The sequence below is a fragment of the Pieris napi genome, chromosome 22, assembly GCF_905475465.1.
Source record: "Pieris napi chromosome 22, ilPieNapi1.2, whole genome shotgun sequence".
Lineage (NCBI taxonomy): Eukaryota > Metazoa > Arthropoda > Insecta > Lepidoptera > Pieridae > Pieris > Pieris napi.
Window position 1 is genome coordinate 6221890 of NC_062255.1, and position 20435 is coordinate 6242324.

At 34.7% G+C, this 20435-nt stretch overlaps 1 protein-coding gene across 3 annotated transcripts in view; it reads right to left on the reverse strand.

Moving 5' to 3' along the window:
• The window catches only part of LOC125060938 (cGMP-dependent protein kinase, isozyme 2 forms cD4/T1/T3A/T3B), a 119930-nt gene that overhangs the window by 47828 nt on the left and 51667 nt on the right, over nt 1-20435 (reverse strand). For 2 of the 3 annotated variants that reach the window (XM_047666062.1, XM_047666063.1), the window contains exon 3: nt 496-662. In XM_047666062.1, the coding sequence (XP_047522018.1) occupies nt 496-662 (167 nt within the window). Of the gene's footprint in view, nt 1-495; nt 663-2067; nt 2553-20435 lie in introns of those variants that run through there. The other variant, XM_047666064.1, reaches the window with a different exon arrangement.

The following is a 20435-nucleotide window of genomic DNA, read 5'->3' on the forward strand; positions in this document are numbered from 1 at the left end:
GGTTCATATATTTTTTTTAAATATAAAAACGTTACAGAAATCTATTTATGAGGACGTGAATTTTGAAAAAGGTACCTGTTGCCTAACATACTTCTGATATAATGTAATAATTTATTATTAATTAATAAAGACGTCGATTTTTATGACAATGTTATATGTAGGTATATAAATCGATTTTTGTTGAAATAAATGTACCATGTTTTTGTATGGTCATAGAAATCGTGTAACTGAATGTTGTTATTAGATTTCTCTGCAAATATGGCAAACCACTACTATGAAAATACATAACACCAAATAAATTAATGTCACCATCTATTGAGCAATTAATGAACTAAAAGTATTTAGTTTGTACAAACTGCCATCTGTTGACGAAATAATAAATAATAGTTTTATAATACTGTCTGCTAGATGTCGCGATAATGATATAATAATAGAAATTAACTTTATGCTTAGTTTCACTACTTGTCAATAGATGGCGCTATCCACAATACATACCTTCCATAACGTAGACAATGCTGCCAACATCTCCCTCCTTGATAATTACACTACCAGCAGCGTACTCTACTGGATACATGCAATCAACAATTTCTCGTATCTGTGTCATTTCCAAATTTTTCATGAAATCGTTGTCCAAGATCGCGCTCTTTATTAACTCCCGGGATCTGAAAAAATAACGACAATTTTAGTATGTAACTTGCACGTTACATTTTATACATTTTTGTATAAAAATTCTACATATTATATAGTAATAAAACACCTAAGTAATCACTAGGTAATTTTTTTAATGAATCGATAAATAGAGAAAAATGATATCTGAAGACACACAGTTGCTTTTCAATGTATCTGCACTTAATTCATTATAGGAAAGTGTATATACATTTACATGTAAATTATGATCGTTAAAATCAAGGTTGCTCTCGTTAATAGAGATTAATGACAATAACCTTTCAATAACAACAAATTAAAGGAATAAATTGCACAGCCCTGAGTGTTCAGTCTCTTTTAATTACTAAACATTACTATTATTATAAGTGTACTATATTTAAATGTTATTATTTTGTTTACGAAGTAATAGCCTTTGAAATTTGCGTTCACTGTCGGAATTTAAAAGCGTAAAACATAAATTGCTCAATTATATCAATTGGAGACACAAAATTGTTATACATAATAATAATCTGTTTTCTTAATTAGTACTGTACGACGATTTTTTGGTTTGCACTATTATTTATGTATAAACTATGTAAAACACACATATTTTAGTAGCCGACTATGAGTACGGTTGTTTTTACTATTATAAGCGAAAGAATATCGAAACATGAATTAGAAGCTGGCGATCACGATACACATACACATATTTTTTTTTTTTTTTTAAAGACAATTCACACCAATTGACCGAGTCCCATGCTAAGCTGGAGAAGCTTGTGTTATGGGTACTAGGCAACGGATATACATACATATTATAGATATATAGACATATAAATACATATTTAAACACCCAAGACCTAAGCACAACACCAAATGCCCATCACATCGATGTTCGTCCCAGCTGGGGATCGAACCCGGGACCCATGGATTCGCAGTCAGGGGTACTAACCACTAGACCAATGAGTCGTCAAAACAATTCAATGAGTTAACAATTCTCAGTAAATTGTGTAGAAAACAACACTTTTTAGAATTCGTTATATTTATTAAAAAGCAAATTATTAAAACGACCTAGAACTGCACTGTCTGGTTTACCCTTCATAAGACGTAATGTCCAAAAAATTCCGTAGCGACATTTGTTAGTCATCAAATCAACGACACATTCGTATAAGTCATGAATCGTGTCAGCCAAAGGCGAGGACATGCAATAAAGTTCGAACGTAATTATACCAAATGGGCGACGAAGGCACTCCAGCTAACACAAGTCGACCTCGATACGACAGAACCATAGCTGAGAAAGAAATTCACGATTGATGGATAACGATACAAATGTTGCACAGCACGTATTTATTATTAAAGATTTATCGCCATCGTGCAATCGCTTTGAATGAAATATGGAGGCAATTTGCTAAAATTGATACTTACTTTGGACTCTTCGTTATTTTAACTAATTTCATTTCGCAATCTTGAGTAAAGGCCGACAGTGGTTCAGCGGATATGGCTGTCCTTTTTAACCTTGGTTCACCTAATGGTAATATCCTCGTGTTTTCAATACCAGGCGATCGAATTACTAAACACTCTTCCTCAACCTCTACTCCATTCCTTTGTATGTCTATCATTTGTCTCGTCAGTGGTTTGACCACTTGTCGAAATTTGTCGATTTCGTTTTTCAAATATCGAATTGTTACGTCTCGATCGTCGATCTCATTTTCCAACATTGCTATTATCTTGTCTCTCCTTCTTAGCTCCTCAGTTCTTTCCATCACTAGCCTCTTCATGTCCATATATTTCTTTTCCAGTTTATAATAATGGTCAACTTTACAGTGGGCCGTGTGTGTGTGCGACATTTTGATTCACATTGAACAACTGTTTTTTAATTTAACATCACGTTTGTAGAAATTGCCGTGTGAAGGTAAACTGAGTACTTTTGCTATCAGCTGTGTCATCGATATGATAGATAAGTTAATGTGGGTTTTTAGTTAAGCAGCCGATAGTTTAAGTTCAATTGATAAAAATTTTTAAAAATGTACGCGCGTAAGAAGTTATAGTTCTTTGGCATTATTAAAAATAGTTTTTGATTGCATGCAAATAATTAATTACAATTAAATAATCAAAGACTGGAAAAGGAGTCATTATAGTCAATAAATTTGAAAAATTAATAAATAAATATTTATTATTATTCTCTTACATTAAGTGTAACATAAATTCTATTATTATTCGAATGTTGTTTTTAAATTATTTCCAATGCCGTAGCATCTTCCGTGAGCAACTTCATACTGATAATTTTGTGTCACGGTGCGCGCGCATCGTAAAATTTCACTCTCATCAATTTTTCATAACGCGACTAAAGAAGTATAACTTCAAAAGTATTGAAATCTATTTATGGCTTCATAAATGATGTAAGATGTTATATAGAATTCTTTCACAATACACCCATACTCAATACAGTTGGTATTGAGTCAATGACTGTATTGTACTCCGACGACTTTTTATAGAAACACTACGTCATTCGGTCTGTCACTAATAATTGGTGTTCATTAAAATGAGTCTACAAGTAATCAATCTAATGAATTATAGTAATAGTGTTTTATAAAACTCTATACTTATATTATAAAGAAGTAATTAAGATTTGTATGTAAGTATGTTTGTAAGGAATTGGCTCAATAGGAACCCGAGTAATTTTAAAAATTATTTCACCATTTGAATCCTACATTATCACTGAATAATATAGGATTTTTATTGCAAGAAAAAAAACCGGGCCGTTAGTAGATAGTTTATAAAGAAGAAATCTTATCGTATAAGGTCTTCGGAACGTAATTTAAGTTGTATTACCGTAATGAAACTTATAAATATATAAAAATACAGAATTGGAATATATCTACTTATAGCCTCAGATCGATCAAAGACACGTTCATCATGATACATAATAATTGGATTAAATTTAATCTTAATTAAACTCGTATCAGTGAATATTAATTCAGGGATTAATTATTTGATAGGTCATGTATTTATTGCAAACCAGTTCTTTAGTCAATTGCCTGTTGGCCTAAACTAGAGGTCAACTGGAGTAACATTATTTGGGGCACACGTGATTTTAGTATCGAAAATATAAGAGTGTATCGAATTAGAAACCATAAAATTAAAAAAGAAAAATAAATGACGTATTTTAAATGATATAATCATATTTTTTATATGTAGAAGTAAATTAACAATTATTAGCGATTTTATTTGCTAAATCAATTCATTAGGTTTTTAAGGTATGCGATTTGGGACCAGAAATTAAAAATCTTTTCTGTATAAAATTAATTATTAAAAAAAAATAGTTTTATAAAGGTAGGTACAAATTGGTCTACCATTTACGGAACAATTAATATAAGAAACTTGTTGATCCAATTCCACGACTACGTTATTATTCAATATGAGCGTTAGGCCTACAACGCACTAGCGGCTGGCCGTGATGCGGTGTGCCGCTGCGGCGGGCCGCGGTATATACGGTCCGCCGTAGCGGCCTGCCGTATTCCGGCTAACCGTCCCTATTGCGGTCCTATTGCGGTCTGCCGCAATCGTCACTCGTCAGTGCTTCTTGAAATATTACAAATTCAAATTTAATGACGTGGAATAAGTGATACATGTATCTTATGTTCCATAATAAACATATTTAATTTTTTTATTTTTTACTCTTTTAAAATAGGTTTACAATATTTTGTTTACATTTGTTAAATAATTATATGTGATGACGTAGGTAGGACGGCTAACCGCGCCGAGTGCGTGGAGGGGACGCGGCGCGCCGCATCATTCAACCGGTGCGGCTCGCCGCAGCTCCAGATCAACCGGAGCGGTTGACGGTTGACCGCAAGTCAGTGCGTTGTTATCGTGCGGTTTCATATAATAATCGATGTGCGGCCCGCCGCAGCGGCACACCGCATTGCGGCCAGCCGCTAGTGCGTTGTAGGTCTTAATCTCTGAGCAACGTAGCAAAACATCGAGATTACCTATATTTGTAAAAACTAAACACTATTTACGCTCTTTTAAAGTACATTGTATTACAATTTAGACAAAAACGAGGAATTACTAGTTAAATTAATGAATTTAATTGTTATATTATTTGTATGTCTGTTGTCGGTCATAGACTGACAGAAATAATATACAGGTGAACACAGATTGACAGAATTCGAAGTGTCCTAGACCTGGTTAATATTACATTGGAATAGAGCCCAGAAATACGAAGCGACTATTCCAAAAATATGGAAGCTTTTCTAGGAATTCATAGATTTTGTTTCATTAATATCTTTGCGTATAGCAAACTTTTGTATTATTATGAAATATTGTATCTTATAAACAAAACAGTTCAAAATACTTTTCAAATAATTTGTAGAGAAAGGAAACAAATTAAATGAGTTAACTCGTGGGCCCGCCCATGACTCTACTTTAATTATATCTCTTGAGTGTATTAATTTAATAAACTATAGATAACAACAACTATATATATAATACGCATATTTTGAAGCTTAGATTTCAAGAAAACTTTTCCGCTTCTCCATTTGCTTATCGGAAAATGTTGTTACGATATTTTTAATTAAAACAATTCGTTCGAATTTGCAGTTCTAGACCGAACAAAGCTTCACATAGTCGTCGATTATTTTATTTGAACTAAGAATATTCAATAATAATAATAATCAGTGGTGCTACAACCTTTTTAGGTCTGGGCCTTAGATTTCTGAATCTGTTTCATGATAATTTTTCAATTTAATATGCAAGTAGGTTATCAGCCTCCAGTGCCTGACACAAGCCGTCGACTTTTTGGGTCTAAGACATGTCGGTTTCCTCACGATGTTTTCCTTCACCGTTCGAGCGAATGTTAAGGCCGATTTACATTATCTTAGTGTTTAGGAGAGTGCTTTAGTACAACTTGAAAGGCAAGTTCTTTAGCGTAGCGTTTACTAAAGCAAGTAGCGTTTACATGTTTCAACTAAAGTACTATCCTAAAGCACTCTCCTAAACACTAAGATAATGTAAATCGGCCTTTAAATGCGCACATAGAAAGAAAGTCCATTGGTGCACAGCCGGAATAATAAAGCAAGAATATTCAAAATCCTTAAAATTTTCAATGACGTGACTTCACTGATTACAGCGGTCACTTTTATCACATGAGTAATTACCGATAGACGTTATCAAAAAATTAGAAATCATAAAAACGGTAGATAATATTCTTTGCTTCCCTGACGTCACATAAGCCTTTTTAGCCTGTTGACAGACTAGGCTAATGCTATTTATGAAGTTTGACGTTATCGTGACAAAACACGAAAAACCATTAGGAAAATGGCTGCGTGATTGCGTAACGAACAATGATAAAGTATCCTAAATCTTTATCTATACTGTTAAAAAAGTTGAGCAGTGTTGGCTTAGTGCTTTCAGCGTGCGAATCTCATCGCTGACGTCGTAGGTTCGATGCACGGATGTGCACCAATGAACATTATTTCAATGTGCGCATTAAACATTCGCTCGAACGGTGAAGGTTCACCTACTAGCCTTTTAGATTGACAAATGATCATGCAATAGAAATCTGAGGCCCAGACCTAAAAAGGTACTAGCGTCACTGCTTTATTATTATACTGTTATAAAGTTTTAATATGTTTTGTTATACACAAGTCTAATTTCTAAAGTGAGCAGAGACTACAGACCTTCACTTGCAACGATCCTAATATAAATGTCGCAGCTAATTAGCGTAATTAGCCGTTCAATTAACAGCCTAGCCTTTAACTAAACAGCGCCGTTTAACTAGCGGCCTGAAAGCTATTCAGGCAACATTTAATAAACTGGCCGGCTAATGCTTAGGCCATTTGTATTTCGTACGATAGAGTGACCATGTGACAGAAATATAAAAAGATGAAACATCTGACAAAAAATTATTTCTTCAAAAATTAAATTGCTCGAGTCAGTCACAGCTAAATTCACATTATAATTGTCACTACACTCTTCCATTGTTTTTTTTTCATTAAACTTTGGAAAGCACCATCAAAGTTGTGGTTTGCCGACCCCTTGCCGAGGCTAGCTTAGTCTAGATGACAGAAAGTGGAACTAAATTTAAATTAACAGTCAACAGACTAGGCAAGTAATGAAACGTCATCGATCCAAGTCGCCTAGCTGTTTGATCAACAAGCAGAATATTTTTCAGGCCGCTAGTTAAACGGTGATGTTAAGCGGCTAGGCTGTTGATTGAACGGCTAATTAATCTAGTTGGCTGCGACATATATATTATGATTTAACTTGCTGGATTTGATACTGGAACGCCAGAGGTCTACTATCCCAGCACTCTTCATCCACATTAGCAATGTATGGTCTACTTGGATGCCATCTATGTCGTCGCTGTACAATAATAACCTCGTATGTCCAGAGAACCAAACATTACAGGAAACGAAAAAGTTCATTTCGATGTTCGATAAAATATTATTATGTGTTTTTGTCCATAGTTTTGGGTGGTAAAAAGGACTTATTTATTAATAACATAAATAAGTTATTACTTCATGATTATACCAGTTAAATGACATAAGTCTAAGAATAAAAAATAAAAGGTTTTTTGATATACGAGGTTATCATTCTACAGCGACGATGTGTGGCTGAACCACCTCAGTCAAACCCTTTCATATCCTCGTCATAACCTTCTATTGCATATTACATATATTCAGATCGCTAGCAGACCTCACTTTTGCTCGCCCGATTACCAAGCCAGGATTAAATCAGTACTGACGATCTGTCCTTGAAATGTACAAATAAACTATCAAACTTTTTAGTTCTGGGCTTCAGATTTATGTATCTGTTCCATAATAATTTTACAGTCTACTGGCTGGTAGGTGATCAGCTGTGCCTGGCACACGCGGTCGACTTTTTGGTTCTAAGGCAAGCCGGTTTCCTCACGGTGTTTTCCTTCACCGTTCGAGCGAATGATTAATTCGCACATAGAAAGTACATTGGTGCCAGGTATCGAACCTAGGACTTCAGGGATGAGAGTCGCACGCTGAAACCACTAGGCTAACATTGCTTATTAAACTAATAGTAATTATTAAACTGGCAGGCATTTCTGACCATGCAAAATGCTTGAAAAAAAAGTGCACTTCTTAATAATCAAACACTTTCTTTTGCATAACCTTGACACTAATTTGTAACGATACGTCTCAATGTTAGAAATAACTGGTTGAAGTATCTCTATATATTCTTAGACATAATTAACATACTTCTTGATGAAAACAATTGATGGACTGTATTAAATTAAATATTAACTAATAATCTTTAGTATATAAAATTCTCGTGTCACAATGTTCGTTACCATACTCCTCCGAAACGGCTCGACCGATTCTTATGAAATTTTTTATGCATATTCAGTAGGTCTGTGATGTGGTGTTCAACCCATAAAATTTAATTTTTATTATTTAGATATATTTTTTTATAATCCAGCATACAAAAATACATAGAACCCCTAATGTTACCCCTCTACGATCAATCCCTATTTTTTATTATTGTAGATAGTTATTTTTATTGAACTAAAAAAACGTTTTATAGAAATAATATACACGGCAAAACAACGTTTGCCGAGTAAGCTAGTTAAATATATGGCTGTTTCAGGAGCTGTCATATTTGTTTTATATAAATGGACAGGGGGCTCACCCAATGTAAGGTAGCATGTGCACTGATGGAAACTCACACTGCCAGAAGGCTCGCAATTGCGTTGTCGGCCATTTAAGAATCGTACGCTCTTTTCTTGAAGTACATATACTAATAATATGCCTTGATTTCCAGATACTAAAATCGCCTTCATGTCTTGTTAAATGTCTCTTTTTATTTTCTCCTTTAAACAAGAATCTTGAATTAAACCTTGGATAGTAGGTAAGCTATCATCGCGTTTATTGTTTTTTTCCTTAAGTGATTTACTACCGAGAGTCCATATTAGACTCACAATAAAACAATTGCGTAATTCTTTTCAACTCATGAATAATTTCTCTGTATTTAAGTTTCGTTGATGGGATATATTTGTTTCATTTATAAAATGTCTTTTTTTAAACGCTTTACTATCATAATATTCCAAGTTTACCCGAGTTATAATTATCAAATCAGTTTTATAAAAAAATAGGATAACTAATCGCGTTTACTTAGAATACATTTTTCTTTAATTTAAAAAAATACTTATTCTACTCCTAAATTAGACAGTTTTTTTTTAAATTTTTATCGTATTTAATAAATAGTATTATTTATACTGTGTCTCGATACATTTTTTAAATCAAATCGAATCTACGAGGTCTAGAAGAAATCTCTTAGGAATACAGTAGCTATTTAGTAGTTTTTTTGTTACTTTTTGTTTCTGTTTCCGTATTAAAGTAAATGAAACATAAGTTTCCATCGAGCATAAATAAATGCATAACAGATTTAAAAATAGAATTAGAAAAACCTGGCATAAGCAGCCGGAAATGCGTCGAAGGCTCTATTGTATCGGAAGTCGGTGATGCGTTACGTTAAGAGATCACGTAGAGAATAGATACTTGTGGTTACTTAAACTGCTTTTTATATATTTATCTTATATATTAAGCAAGCTTATTTTCCAAATAGGTAATGGTCCACTAGTTACGAACACAACTCTTGATTCATTCACTCTTATAAGAACCACAAACGCTCGTCGGTAGTATGTAACCTGTGTCAGGTAGTTTCGAAATGATTAAAATAGTAAAATCAAATAAAATATGACTTTGTATTCGCTTATCCTCATTTGTTCAGCTACTCGGACTATTTAAATAACCACTTAGATATTTGCAATGCACTAAACGTTAAATCGGCGAATACATCGTCACTGTGATTCTAAATTAAAAATCAATAGGCACTTGGCATTATATTTTCGTTTATAATAAAAAACCAATCAATCCGTAATAAAGAGAATTAAACAAAATAACAAAGCCATAATAGCAAAAGTACACAATAATATCACAAATTGGAATGCTTCTTTGCAAAGAACTCACTCAATACGTTTTAGTTTTGTCGTGATTTATATCGCGAATTTTTTGTGCGCTAAACGTATGCCTCAGCTGCACGACGCGCTTTAACTACTCTACTAGTGTGCTTTGCGTTCAAATGAGCCTCAGCTTGTATGATCCTACGCTTATTTCAAATTATCTATGATTTTGATTATGTAGGACCACTTTCGTAGCGTAGTAACATTAGCTATGTTAGATAGTATGCTGTGGTTGTCTTGTAATACGGTGAAATTCGTGTCCAAACAGGGCTTACTTAAAAAATCATATTTATGTGTCCCTTCCAGCCAATAGCTATTATGCTAATCATAGCCAAGCTGCGGCAAGGCAAAAAATTTAAAAATAATTTTATCCACCCAACTACGTAACATTGGTCAAAATTTTGATAATTGCTGCATTTCATGATAAAAAACAAGATAAAAATTGTATGAGATTCGGTTGGTATAAAGTATAAACTCACGTGATAATTATACAAAATATTTTACACTAATACCACTTTAATAATACCACTATTTAATATGCATTTTTATTTTTATTCTTAAGATGATATCTTATATTTGAAGGTCTTTAAATTAAAAGCAATTGTGGCCATTAAAATTTATTAAGCGTAAATAGCTCATGATGCTTCACCATTTCTATTTTCGAATACGCCACTGGAGTTTAGCCTTGCCAATGTTAGAGCCATAAACCTGACTGACGGCTGACTGTCGAAGCTAAAAATTTCCTACGTAATGAGAGGAAAATAACAATTGGCTTTTAAAATCTGTATAACTCAACAATGTTAAAAATATTAAGAAATGATCTCCATATACTAAACCAAATTCTACTGAAAATCTAAAAGAAAGATAAAATGATGCAGAAAAGAGGTATGGAATGTTTTGTATATATAAAAAATGAGATTTCTTTTCATTTTACATGTTTGTTTGGATTGAATAAAAACAAGTCCACGTTTTGAAGAATAAAGTCATGCTATATGCGCCACCTGCCGACGCAATATAGCAATAAACAGCACACAGTTCCATCGCAAATTAATGTTAGTACTGCTATTACCCCATAGATGGCGTTTCAGACAAAATTTGTTTTCGTAAACAGTAGACTGCTATGAAGAACACTTTTCCGAAATTTAAATTTATTAGTGACTAAACAAACCTAATTATCATATTATTTTAAGTAAAAATTAACAATGTGTTATAACTGTATACGTGTGTGTGTGTATTGTGTTTTTTATTACGTTGTACAAAAAATAGTGTACACATAATATAATTTGTTAAGCGGTCTTTATAATGTCGACCAAACATACCTATAATTTGATTTTAATACAATAACATTTAAAAATTGAGTTAAAAGTTCGTTATAACAACTCGATTAAAGAATTCGTATATGCTCGACATTTTATCTGAAATCTCACTATAATTACACATAATTTATTTTGCTTGGTAATTATTTCTGTGCTATAATTTGGTGGTCTTACACGTTGACGTATATTAATTTTTTTAATTTTGATAAGTTGAAAGAGCAATCACTCAATCCGTCGGACGCAGCAAGGAGAATGTCGTTTAATTATTTTTATTTTTTATTTTATTTATTATGCTTATAATTCATAATTTATCTTTATTAATTTTATTTCACATAATTCCCTTATCTGAACATGTTATCAAATTGCCTGACTATACTAGCGAACACCCCGGCTTGGCCCGGCTAGTCAAACAGTCGGAACCCTGTGTTTATTAATTCAATATCAGTGCTATGTCCAAATTGGTAATTTATGGTCAACTTATTCATAAGTTAACCGAATATTCGTGCATTACTAAAAATGGTCTATTGTAACCCAACAAAGATTCCACTTCTATGATATCGTCATAAAGTTGCCAGTGGTGCTAAAACCCTTATTGCCGCCTCATATTAGATCAGCACCCTTACTCTGTAACTTGCCAAAGCGATACCGATCTCAATAAGGAGTTTCTGTTCCGTGCGATTCCAAAGTTCCGACAGCAGCGCTACTATTAAAATCTAAATCGATCTTGCATTCAAAAACGTAACGAACCGTATCGCAGTCGCTATTGTAAGTTACTGAGTAAGGACAGTGTTCCTTTGATCATTTTTCATTTTATAGGTAAGTAGGTAATTCTGTAGCTGGCTCACGGCGTGATGCTTACCATTAAATACGCAGCAAGCATTTATTCAACATATAAAAAAAAACCGTGGCGCTACAACCTCTTTAGGTCTGGGCCTCAGATTTCTGGATCTGTTACATGATAATTTTTCAACCTAATAGGCAAGTAGGTGATCAGCCTCCTGTGCCTGACGCACGCTGTCGACTTTTTGGGTCTAAGGCAAGCCGGTTTCCTCACGATGTTTTCCTTCACCGTTCGAACGAATGTTAAATGCGCACATAGAAAGAAAGTCCATTGGTGCACAGCCGGTGATCGAACCTACGACCTCAGGGATGAGAGTCGCACGCTGAAACCACTAGACCAACACTGTTCAATATAAATATAAAAACAAAACTTTTATTAAATCGTTTAAAGTCACAAGTTTATACATATAAATATATGTTATATATACTACAATTATACTTATTATTTTATGTGCCACTGAAGCCCTATGATTAATACATATATTTTATCATATTTTATGAGCTAAGCATTATTGGTTCGCATATAACAGACAAATTATCGCCAGTCACTTGTTTATGTACACTTCGATTATTGTTCTATTATTAAAATAGCAGTAGAAAAAATGAGTAATACATAATTTGAATTATTCCCTAGAAAGAACAAAAATTATCTAAATTCCTTGGCTTCAAGTATTGCATTAGCATTAGGAAGAGAAGTATCCTACCTACATAACACTTTCTCTATCTTCTGTCTTCATCAAGACTTCTAGCTTTGACAACTTAGCACAGTCGCCCATCTGATAACGGGCGATAACGGTAACCAAGTGATAGTGGGTTAACGATTGCCCAAGCTGGTACTAGTCTCATTGAACGTCTCAAATTAAATAGGGCATAAATCCCATGTAACAAGTTAATAATGAAATTGCTATAAAAATTGAGAATATGTGAGTTGTGTTTCATAAGACATCTTTTGTGTTTTTGGTTAGGTTGTGCCAAATATAGTAATTAAATCATAAAAAGTATTCATTAATTTTTTACAAGTTTGGCAAACGGTTGAGATGAAGAAAAATCATTGATATATGTACGGTGTAATTTGCGGTTTTCTGACCTCTGCAGCTCGACATCGACATAATGACGGTACTGCAACAGGTTTCATACATTTTCAATTATACAGACCTATAGTAATTATATTAATTTTAGATCTCTGTTGCCGACTTTCAAGAGTGTTAATATGGTGTGGGAATAATTTATAACTTTTCCATAGCAACAGACGGCATTTGAGAAATATGGAATTCTATTTTTAAATTGAAATCGTACCGAAGGTGTGAACAAATTTATGTGAATAAAAATGTGTGCATATTTGAATTTAGAATTTATTTATGAGCAGAGTTTAAATGATATGGAATTCTTTTATTAAATGTTTAAACGACACTACTGAATATGATAAAAGCATTGAAATGTTTGAATTTAGAATCCATACATTCACAAGGTTTAAAATAATTTCATTCCATTTTTAAATTTTGATCCTACCGAATAAGTTCAAATCATTCAAATATGCCCGATGATTCGAATTTTAAATTGACAAGTCAAATTGTTTAAACATCTTGACAAAATAATCATATAAACATTAGGCCTTATATCTAGAGGGCAAAGAGTTATAAATGTGTACACAATATCGATTCTATCACATAAATTCAGTTTCACTACCAAGAAACAACGACTATGCAATTTGAATACACAGTATACATAATAAATATAAAAAAATAGGTATTTTTAGGTCTGGGCCTCAGATTTCTGGATCTGTTTCATGATCATTTGTTCTTTTAGGCAAGTAGGTGATCAGCCTCCTGTGCCAGACACACGCCGTCGACTTATGGGTCTATGGTAAGCTGGTTTCCTCACGATATTTTCCTTCTCAGTTCGAGCGAATGTTAAATGCGTACATAGACAGAAAGTCCATTTGTGCACAGCCGGGGATCGAACCTACGACCTCAGGGATGTATCACGCTGAAGCCACTAGGCCAACACTGCACTACCAATCGAATTTACAATACTCGTATAATATTCGATTCGGCGATTAAAATAATACAATTTAAATCGCCAAAATTTAAAACTGACATTAAATGGAATACAAGACAAATGATTCTGCAATTTTTCGAAAGCGATAACGTGTTACTTTTAATTGCTTAATATTATTTTTAAAACGAATTAAAAACCCTCAATTACTGTCAATCTTCGTTTGTTTAATTGGTAAATTGGTTCAATACATCAAGCACATATATTAATGATAACTAAAATATGTATTTAATGTCTGTAAAGATTTTATCTCTATATATATTGCAAGATACTAGATAGTATATTCGGCCATCCGCCGAATAATCTTCAAGCTACTTGGCCGAATAGCTTGAGCCGGATACATGGTCTCGCATTTTTGTAGCAATTTTATAAAAGCAAGTCGCGATTCTCACGGGTCTCCCCATAAAAGCTGCGCTAAGGGCTAAAGCTTGGCAGCAGGCACCTTACAGTGAGGTGACCTACAGCTATGAAGAATGCGACTCAGAAGATAAAAGCACATACACGGCGTAATTTTTAGGTCTGGGATGTCTTTCATATGAATAAGCATTAATTTGCGCACACGATGAATTCTAGTAGTGTAGTGTGTAAACCTATGTTTTTATGGTTGAGCGTCAGGCATTAGGCAAATTTATTTTAATTAAATTTATTTAATCATATTGGTATACTCATAAACGTCACAATTCACACCAATTGACCGAGTCCCATGCTAAGCTGGTGAAGCTTGTGTTATGGCTACTAGGCAACGGATATACATACATATTATAGATAGATAGACATATAAATACATATTTAAACACCCAAGACCTAAGCACAACACCAAATGCTCATCACATCGATGTTCGTCTCAACCGGGGATCGAACCCGGGACCCATGGATTCGCAGTCAGGGGTACTAACCACTAGACCAATGAATCGTCAAATTCATTGTTAGTTCACAAGATTTCGTGTAGAATATCCGGCCGGCATACGCCGAATATATCATATATCCAACTACCCGAGAGTAGCTCCTGCCAATTATATATTCCGATATTAACTAAGATGATCTAAAGTGCTAAACCATGTGTAGTAATACTTAAAAGGCCTCGTCATTTAACTTCCACTTGAAACCGAGGACATCGACGCGTACTCCGTTTAAATAGAACAACTGGTTTTGATTTATTTATAACGGGTTGTTACCGGCTCGAGGTACACTTAGTATTCTCTAATTAATCTTAACGGAGAATCACTGACGTCAATCAAATTGTATGTACTATCTTAAAAATAAATTTAAGAAATGTATTAAAGAAAAGCTGTGTAAAAAGGCTTACTATAAAGTCAACGATTATCTAGTTGATAAAAGGGCCTGGGACTAGTGCTAGACAGGCTACTTCTAATTAATTTGCGATATTTGTTTTAAAATAAGTGTTGTTTGATCATTTGCTATTTTAAAAGAGTACCGAGAGTTTTTTACTCCGGCTTTTTCTCTCGGCCTACACCCTCTGTCTTCTTTGCCGATGAGTAGGGATGCCTACAAATTCAAATTTAATGATGTGGAATAAGTGATACATGTATCTTATGTTCCATAATAAACATATTTTTGATATTTTATTTTTTTAACAGTTCTCTCTCTCTCTCTCTTCTGTCGGTAGGTCATATCTGAGCGTCGTGGTCAGCAAGGAAACATCTCGAGCGAAGTATATGTTTCCACCGGTTTCTGTCCAGCGCCTCTTTTATGACAGCTTTGGGGACGATGAGTCTTTCACTTGATCGGTCCATCTGGTTGGTGAACGGCCACGTGTTCTCAGTTACCATCTACGATCAGTTTCTCCAAGTTCTCATCGTCTCTGCGCAATAAATTGTACAACACACCTAATGGCCGATCAGCAAAATAGTTATGTACGGTATAGTATAGTAGTAGTAGTAGTATAGTAGTAGGTATATACGGTAGTAAAAGACGTTTTTGACTCTGGAGTAGTTTTTTAGTAGACTTATTCGAATCTTCAATAAATGGCTTCAGGAACCGCTTACTGTCTGCAGAAAGAGACAGAGGATAAGAATCCTTTTGGTAGATGTATGAGGGGTGAGAAAGAGAAGGTTCAATCGTCTCTTGCCACTTAGACCACACTTATGGCTATTTCGCTGAGGTCCCGGCGAAAGCGAACTTGAGGCTCTGTTTGATGCGGTCGTTCTGTTACTACCCGAGGTGGTTTTAGTGGGTATAGCTTACTCGCTTCTCTGAATATCAGAGTCCCTGGAGTGAGTTGACACACCTCCGTTGCTTTTAGTGCGGAGGATGTGTACAAGCATTGGTTATAAAATCAAGAAATAGCTGATTTCAGTTTAATCTGTATGTATGTGGTCTTATTCTGGATATATTAGTATGATGACTACATAGTCTTCCAAACGCGTGTTAAATTATGTAAGTGTATGGTTCAGTAATTTATCAGAAACTGAAAATCATATCGAGATGTGATTCAACTTCAGAAACAGTCTAAGTTTCATCACGAGCGGTTTTGTAGTGGTTTTCATAAACATTATTGAGTTATTCAATGTCAGATTAAATAGTTTTTGATTACTTTTATATTTCTTTGGTTTATCTTCACTGTAACGTGAGTTTCAGGATCAGAAACCTCATAGCCTGTTATAAAAAGCTCCGGAAAAATGTGAGACAATGTTTTTCCGTTCTATGATCTTTGTCTATGTCTGTAGAAACATCATATCGCTAAAATTCCAAATACAAAATTACTGTTGGTTTTATGTAATAGCATTGTGTAAACAAAATATTTGTAACATAAAGTCCAGTTCTTCGGAAACCTTCAATATTAAATTGAACCTATATGTTTCAATAATCACGACATTTTTATTGAACAACATTTAAATCACCGCTTTGCGACTGAAATTACTATTTATGTATATGCTGTGTTCTCTTAATTAAATTAATCGGCAAAATGTATTAAAAACGTCACTGAACTAATTATTCTCGAACACTGTACCCAGATTATCACATCATCTACATTAATAAATTGTCACGAACCTTTTGGCAGTACGACAGCTTTACAATATGGATAAATAAAATAATGATCGGCGCGAAAAATATATTCGCACTTAACCAATCGTTATAAATTTCAAGCGTGGCTGGTCAGAGGTTTCGAGGTGAGAATTTTAAACAAAATACGAAACGACAGCCCGTTCCTTTGATTGTGATTGGTCAATAGCATTTCGAATCATAGAGAACTCGTGAGACTTCTTAAGGTGGGAACTGACCAAAGTTACGAGGTGTAATATAGCATTCGCATCGAGCGTGTTACGCATCGAGCATGTTACGCTGTGTTTTAAAATCGGCGTAACATGCTTGTCAAAACTCTGTGCTCCGCTTTCGCCGCCAGTGTTCACGAGATGGCCGACATCGAGGACGCGTTGGTATCTTTGATTCTACTTAATTATTGTTTCCAAATCCAAATCAAGAAGAAGAAAAAACGTTACTGGACATCAAACTTTTTAAAAACAGAGGCGTATGTGATGGTTTGTCATTGATCGCAATTTTAAAAAACCAAATGATTACTGGATTATGGTCTCCTATCGATTTTGAACAACTCGTGAATTTTATTGGACCAAAAGTACTTAAAAAAGACACAATTTATAGAAAATCATAATCATGATCACTCGCGACGTGCGTCGCATATTGAGTGAACCGCGTAACAGTAAGGATTCGCCGAAAAACAGACAGACGGGTGGAGCACGCAAAGCGAGCATCGAGCGGCTCGTTGCTCGCTAGTTTCCCCGTAAAGGTCGATTTACATCAAACGAACATAGAGCTAGAGCTAGAACAAGAGCATTCTTTCGTAATCTTTTAGTGTAAACGAAAGCTAGAGGTATCGATTTACATCAAACGAACATAGAGCTAGAGCTAGAACAAGAGCATTCTTTCGTAATCTTTTAGTGTAAACAAAAGCTAGATCGAATGTTCTTTGCTCATTCGTGTCAATTCTGTGGTTAGTATTGGTAGTGCTTCGTTATGTCTGACTCTGACAGCGATATCATTACTGCAAGTGCTGCATTTATTATTTTGTCGCAAAAACTCAAAAATAAAAGAAGGAAGAGACGTTGGTGGGTTACAAATTTAATGCATCGAAGGACACTGGATAATGTAGGTGAAACAATGACGGATATGCGAAAACAAGAAGAAAGTGGACAATTCCGAAACTTTTGTAGAATGGCGCCGGAGGATTTTGATCATTTACTATCTCTGACCATCGAAATTTTTTTTTATAGTTTTCATACGTCGGATCCCACAGGCATTTGAAATTACGGTAGGCTTCTATCATTAATAAACATTTTTCTTGAGACCAATCCATAATTTAATCGATAAGATACGTAAACAATCGCTAGAACACAAGAACGCTTTGAAAAGACCGCTCAGTGGCGCGAGCACGTCCGAACACGCTAGAACGCTCTAAGCAACTGTTCGCGCGCTCTTGCGCCGTTTACATCAAGCGAACGAGCATTCTTAGAATATTCTATAGAATCTTTACGAACGCACTAAGAACAACGAAAGAATGCTCTACGCCTGTTTACACTAGAAGAATTTGATGTAGTGGGGATAGAATGAGCATTCGCTCGTTTGATGTAAATCGACCTTAACACGACGTACTGACTGCACGAATGCTCGCTGTGTTACGTGTTACATTACACCTCGTAACGTTGGTCAGTGCCCACCTTTAAACAAATCGCCTCTATTGATCTGTAGCTACTTATAGGTATACTCGTATATTTAAAATATCAGACTACCAGAAGTCTGTAGAAGAAAAGCCCCTCTTAATAATAAAATATATATAAAAAAGTGCGTGCGTACAAAGTACACACGCCAGAAGGTAAATTTCTTTGGCTAACTTTAAAGTCTTGTTCATATTTATACAAATCTAAAACTTTAGATTTCCGAGACTTAAAGGGAGGGAAAAATTAAGATATTTTAGGAATTAAAAGAATTTAATTCTCATTAAAATATTAAGTGTCGAAAATTAATACTGATTATAAATTTATTTTTTTATAAACTATTTTGCATAAAATAAAAAATACTAATATTTCATAAATACATTTTACGAAATTTTAATTCTAAAAATAGAATCTCTATAAGGAAATTCACTGTCTCTCCATCGGTCTCAATCGCTCTCTCCCTTTTCTTCGACCAAAACGCTGCACATCTTCGTGACGATTTCCTAAAAATTTACCCTCATCCGCCTAAAGAAGTTTCACTTCAAAAAGATTGATCGTTAAATTTCAACTCATTAACATCGGAAATTCATTAAAACATCGGTGGTCCATTGGTTACTAATTAGCGCCAAATATAAACATCAAAGAAAGTATTTTAATGATACATTATATTGAAAAATAAATTGATATTATTTTAATTACTGAATTACAACTACAGCACGAATGGTAGACTAAGCTATACCATAAACTTCATTATATTAATTCCAATTATTTTTTTTGCTAAAAAAGCCTGCTAGAGCAGTGTTGGGCTAGTAGATTCAGCGTGCGACTCTCAACTCTGAAGTCGTAAGTTCGAACCGTGGCTGTGTACCAATGGACTTTCTGTCTATGTGCATTTGCACGTACGGTGAAGGATAATATCGTGACGAAACCGGCATGTCTAAGGCTGAATTTAGTCTCACGCCGACCGCACGCGCATCGTCGACGCTGATGATCGAGATATATGAACTTCTAGGAAGCGTTTTTGAATGACGCGTAGCTATCAGCGCGCACGGTGGTCAGCGCTGACGATCGCTAGAGAGCCTCTGGTTTCAGTGAGCGTTGTAGTGTCGAACAGAGCGGACGTCGTCGGCGTGTACAGCAAATCGCGAAGTGGATACAGGTCGAGTTAGGTAGTACAAAGCAGCAATAACGAATACACTCCGCATTTTGGTCTTCGTCTGTACAGTAAGGCGGTCAGTACGATACTGAAACGAGCCACGCTGAGCCTCAGCGCTGATGAACTACGCGCTGATCTATGAGCGCTGACGGTGAGCGTGAGACTAAATTCAACCTTAGACACAAAAGTCGACGGCGTGTGTCAGGCACAGAAGGCTAATCACCTACTTGACAATTATAAAAACAAATGATCACAAAACAGGTACAGAAATCTGAGGCCCAGACCTATTAGGTTATAGCTAATGGCGTTTTCATAGTTTCATAGACACAACTAATTTGAAAACAAATTTATAAATTGATTTAAAGCTTCATATGTGAAATACTTATTATATATATATCATAAACGAACCAGCTGTCCTCTCACATTACTTGAACAATAAAATGATTTCTCGGATAGCTCTTGTGTCACTTGACATACTTACCAAGGCATCAAATTAGATGTAAGATAAAAATATGCTTTACATTTTCCATTCCTATATGGAAAATGAATATATCCATCATCGTCATATCGTCATAGCCATCATCAATGGCTATACAGTTCCTTGTGGACATTAGCCTCCGCAAGTATATTTCGCCATGGCAGTCTATCTCGTGCTTCTTGCGTCCAACTTCGAACACCTATTGTTTTTTGGTCCTTGATAACTCTATCCCACTTACACAGCCGGGTTTTCTCTTGCCACC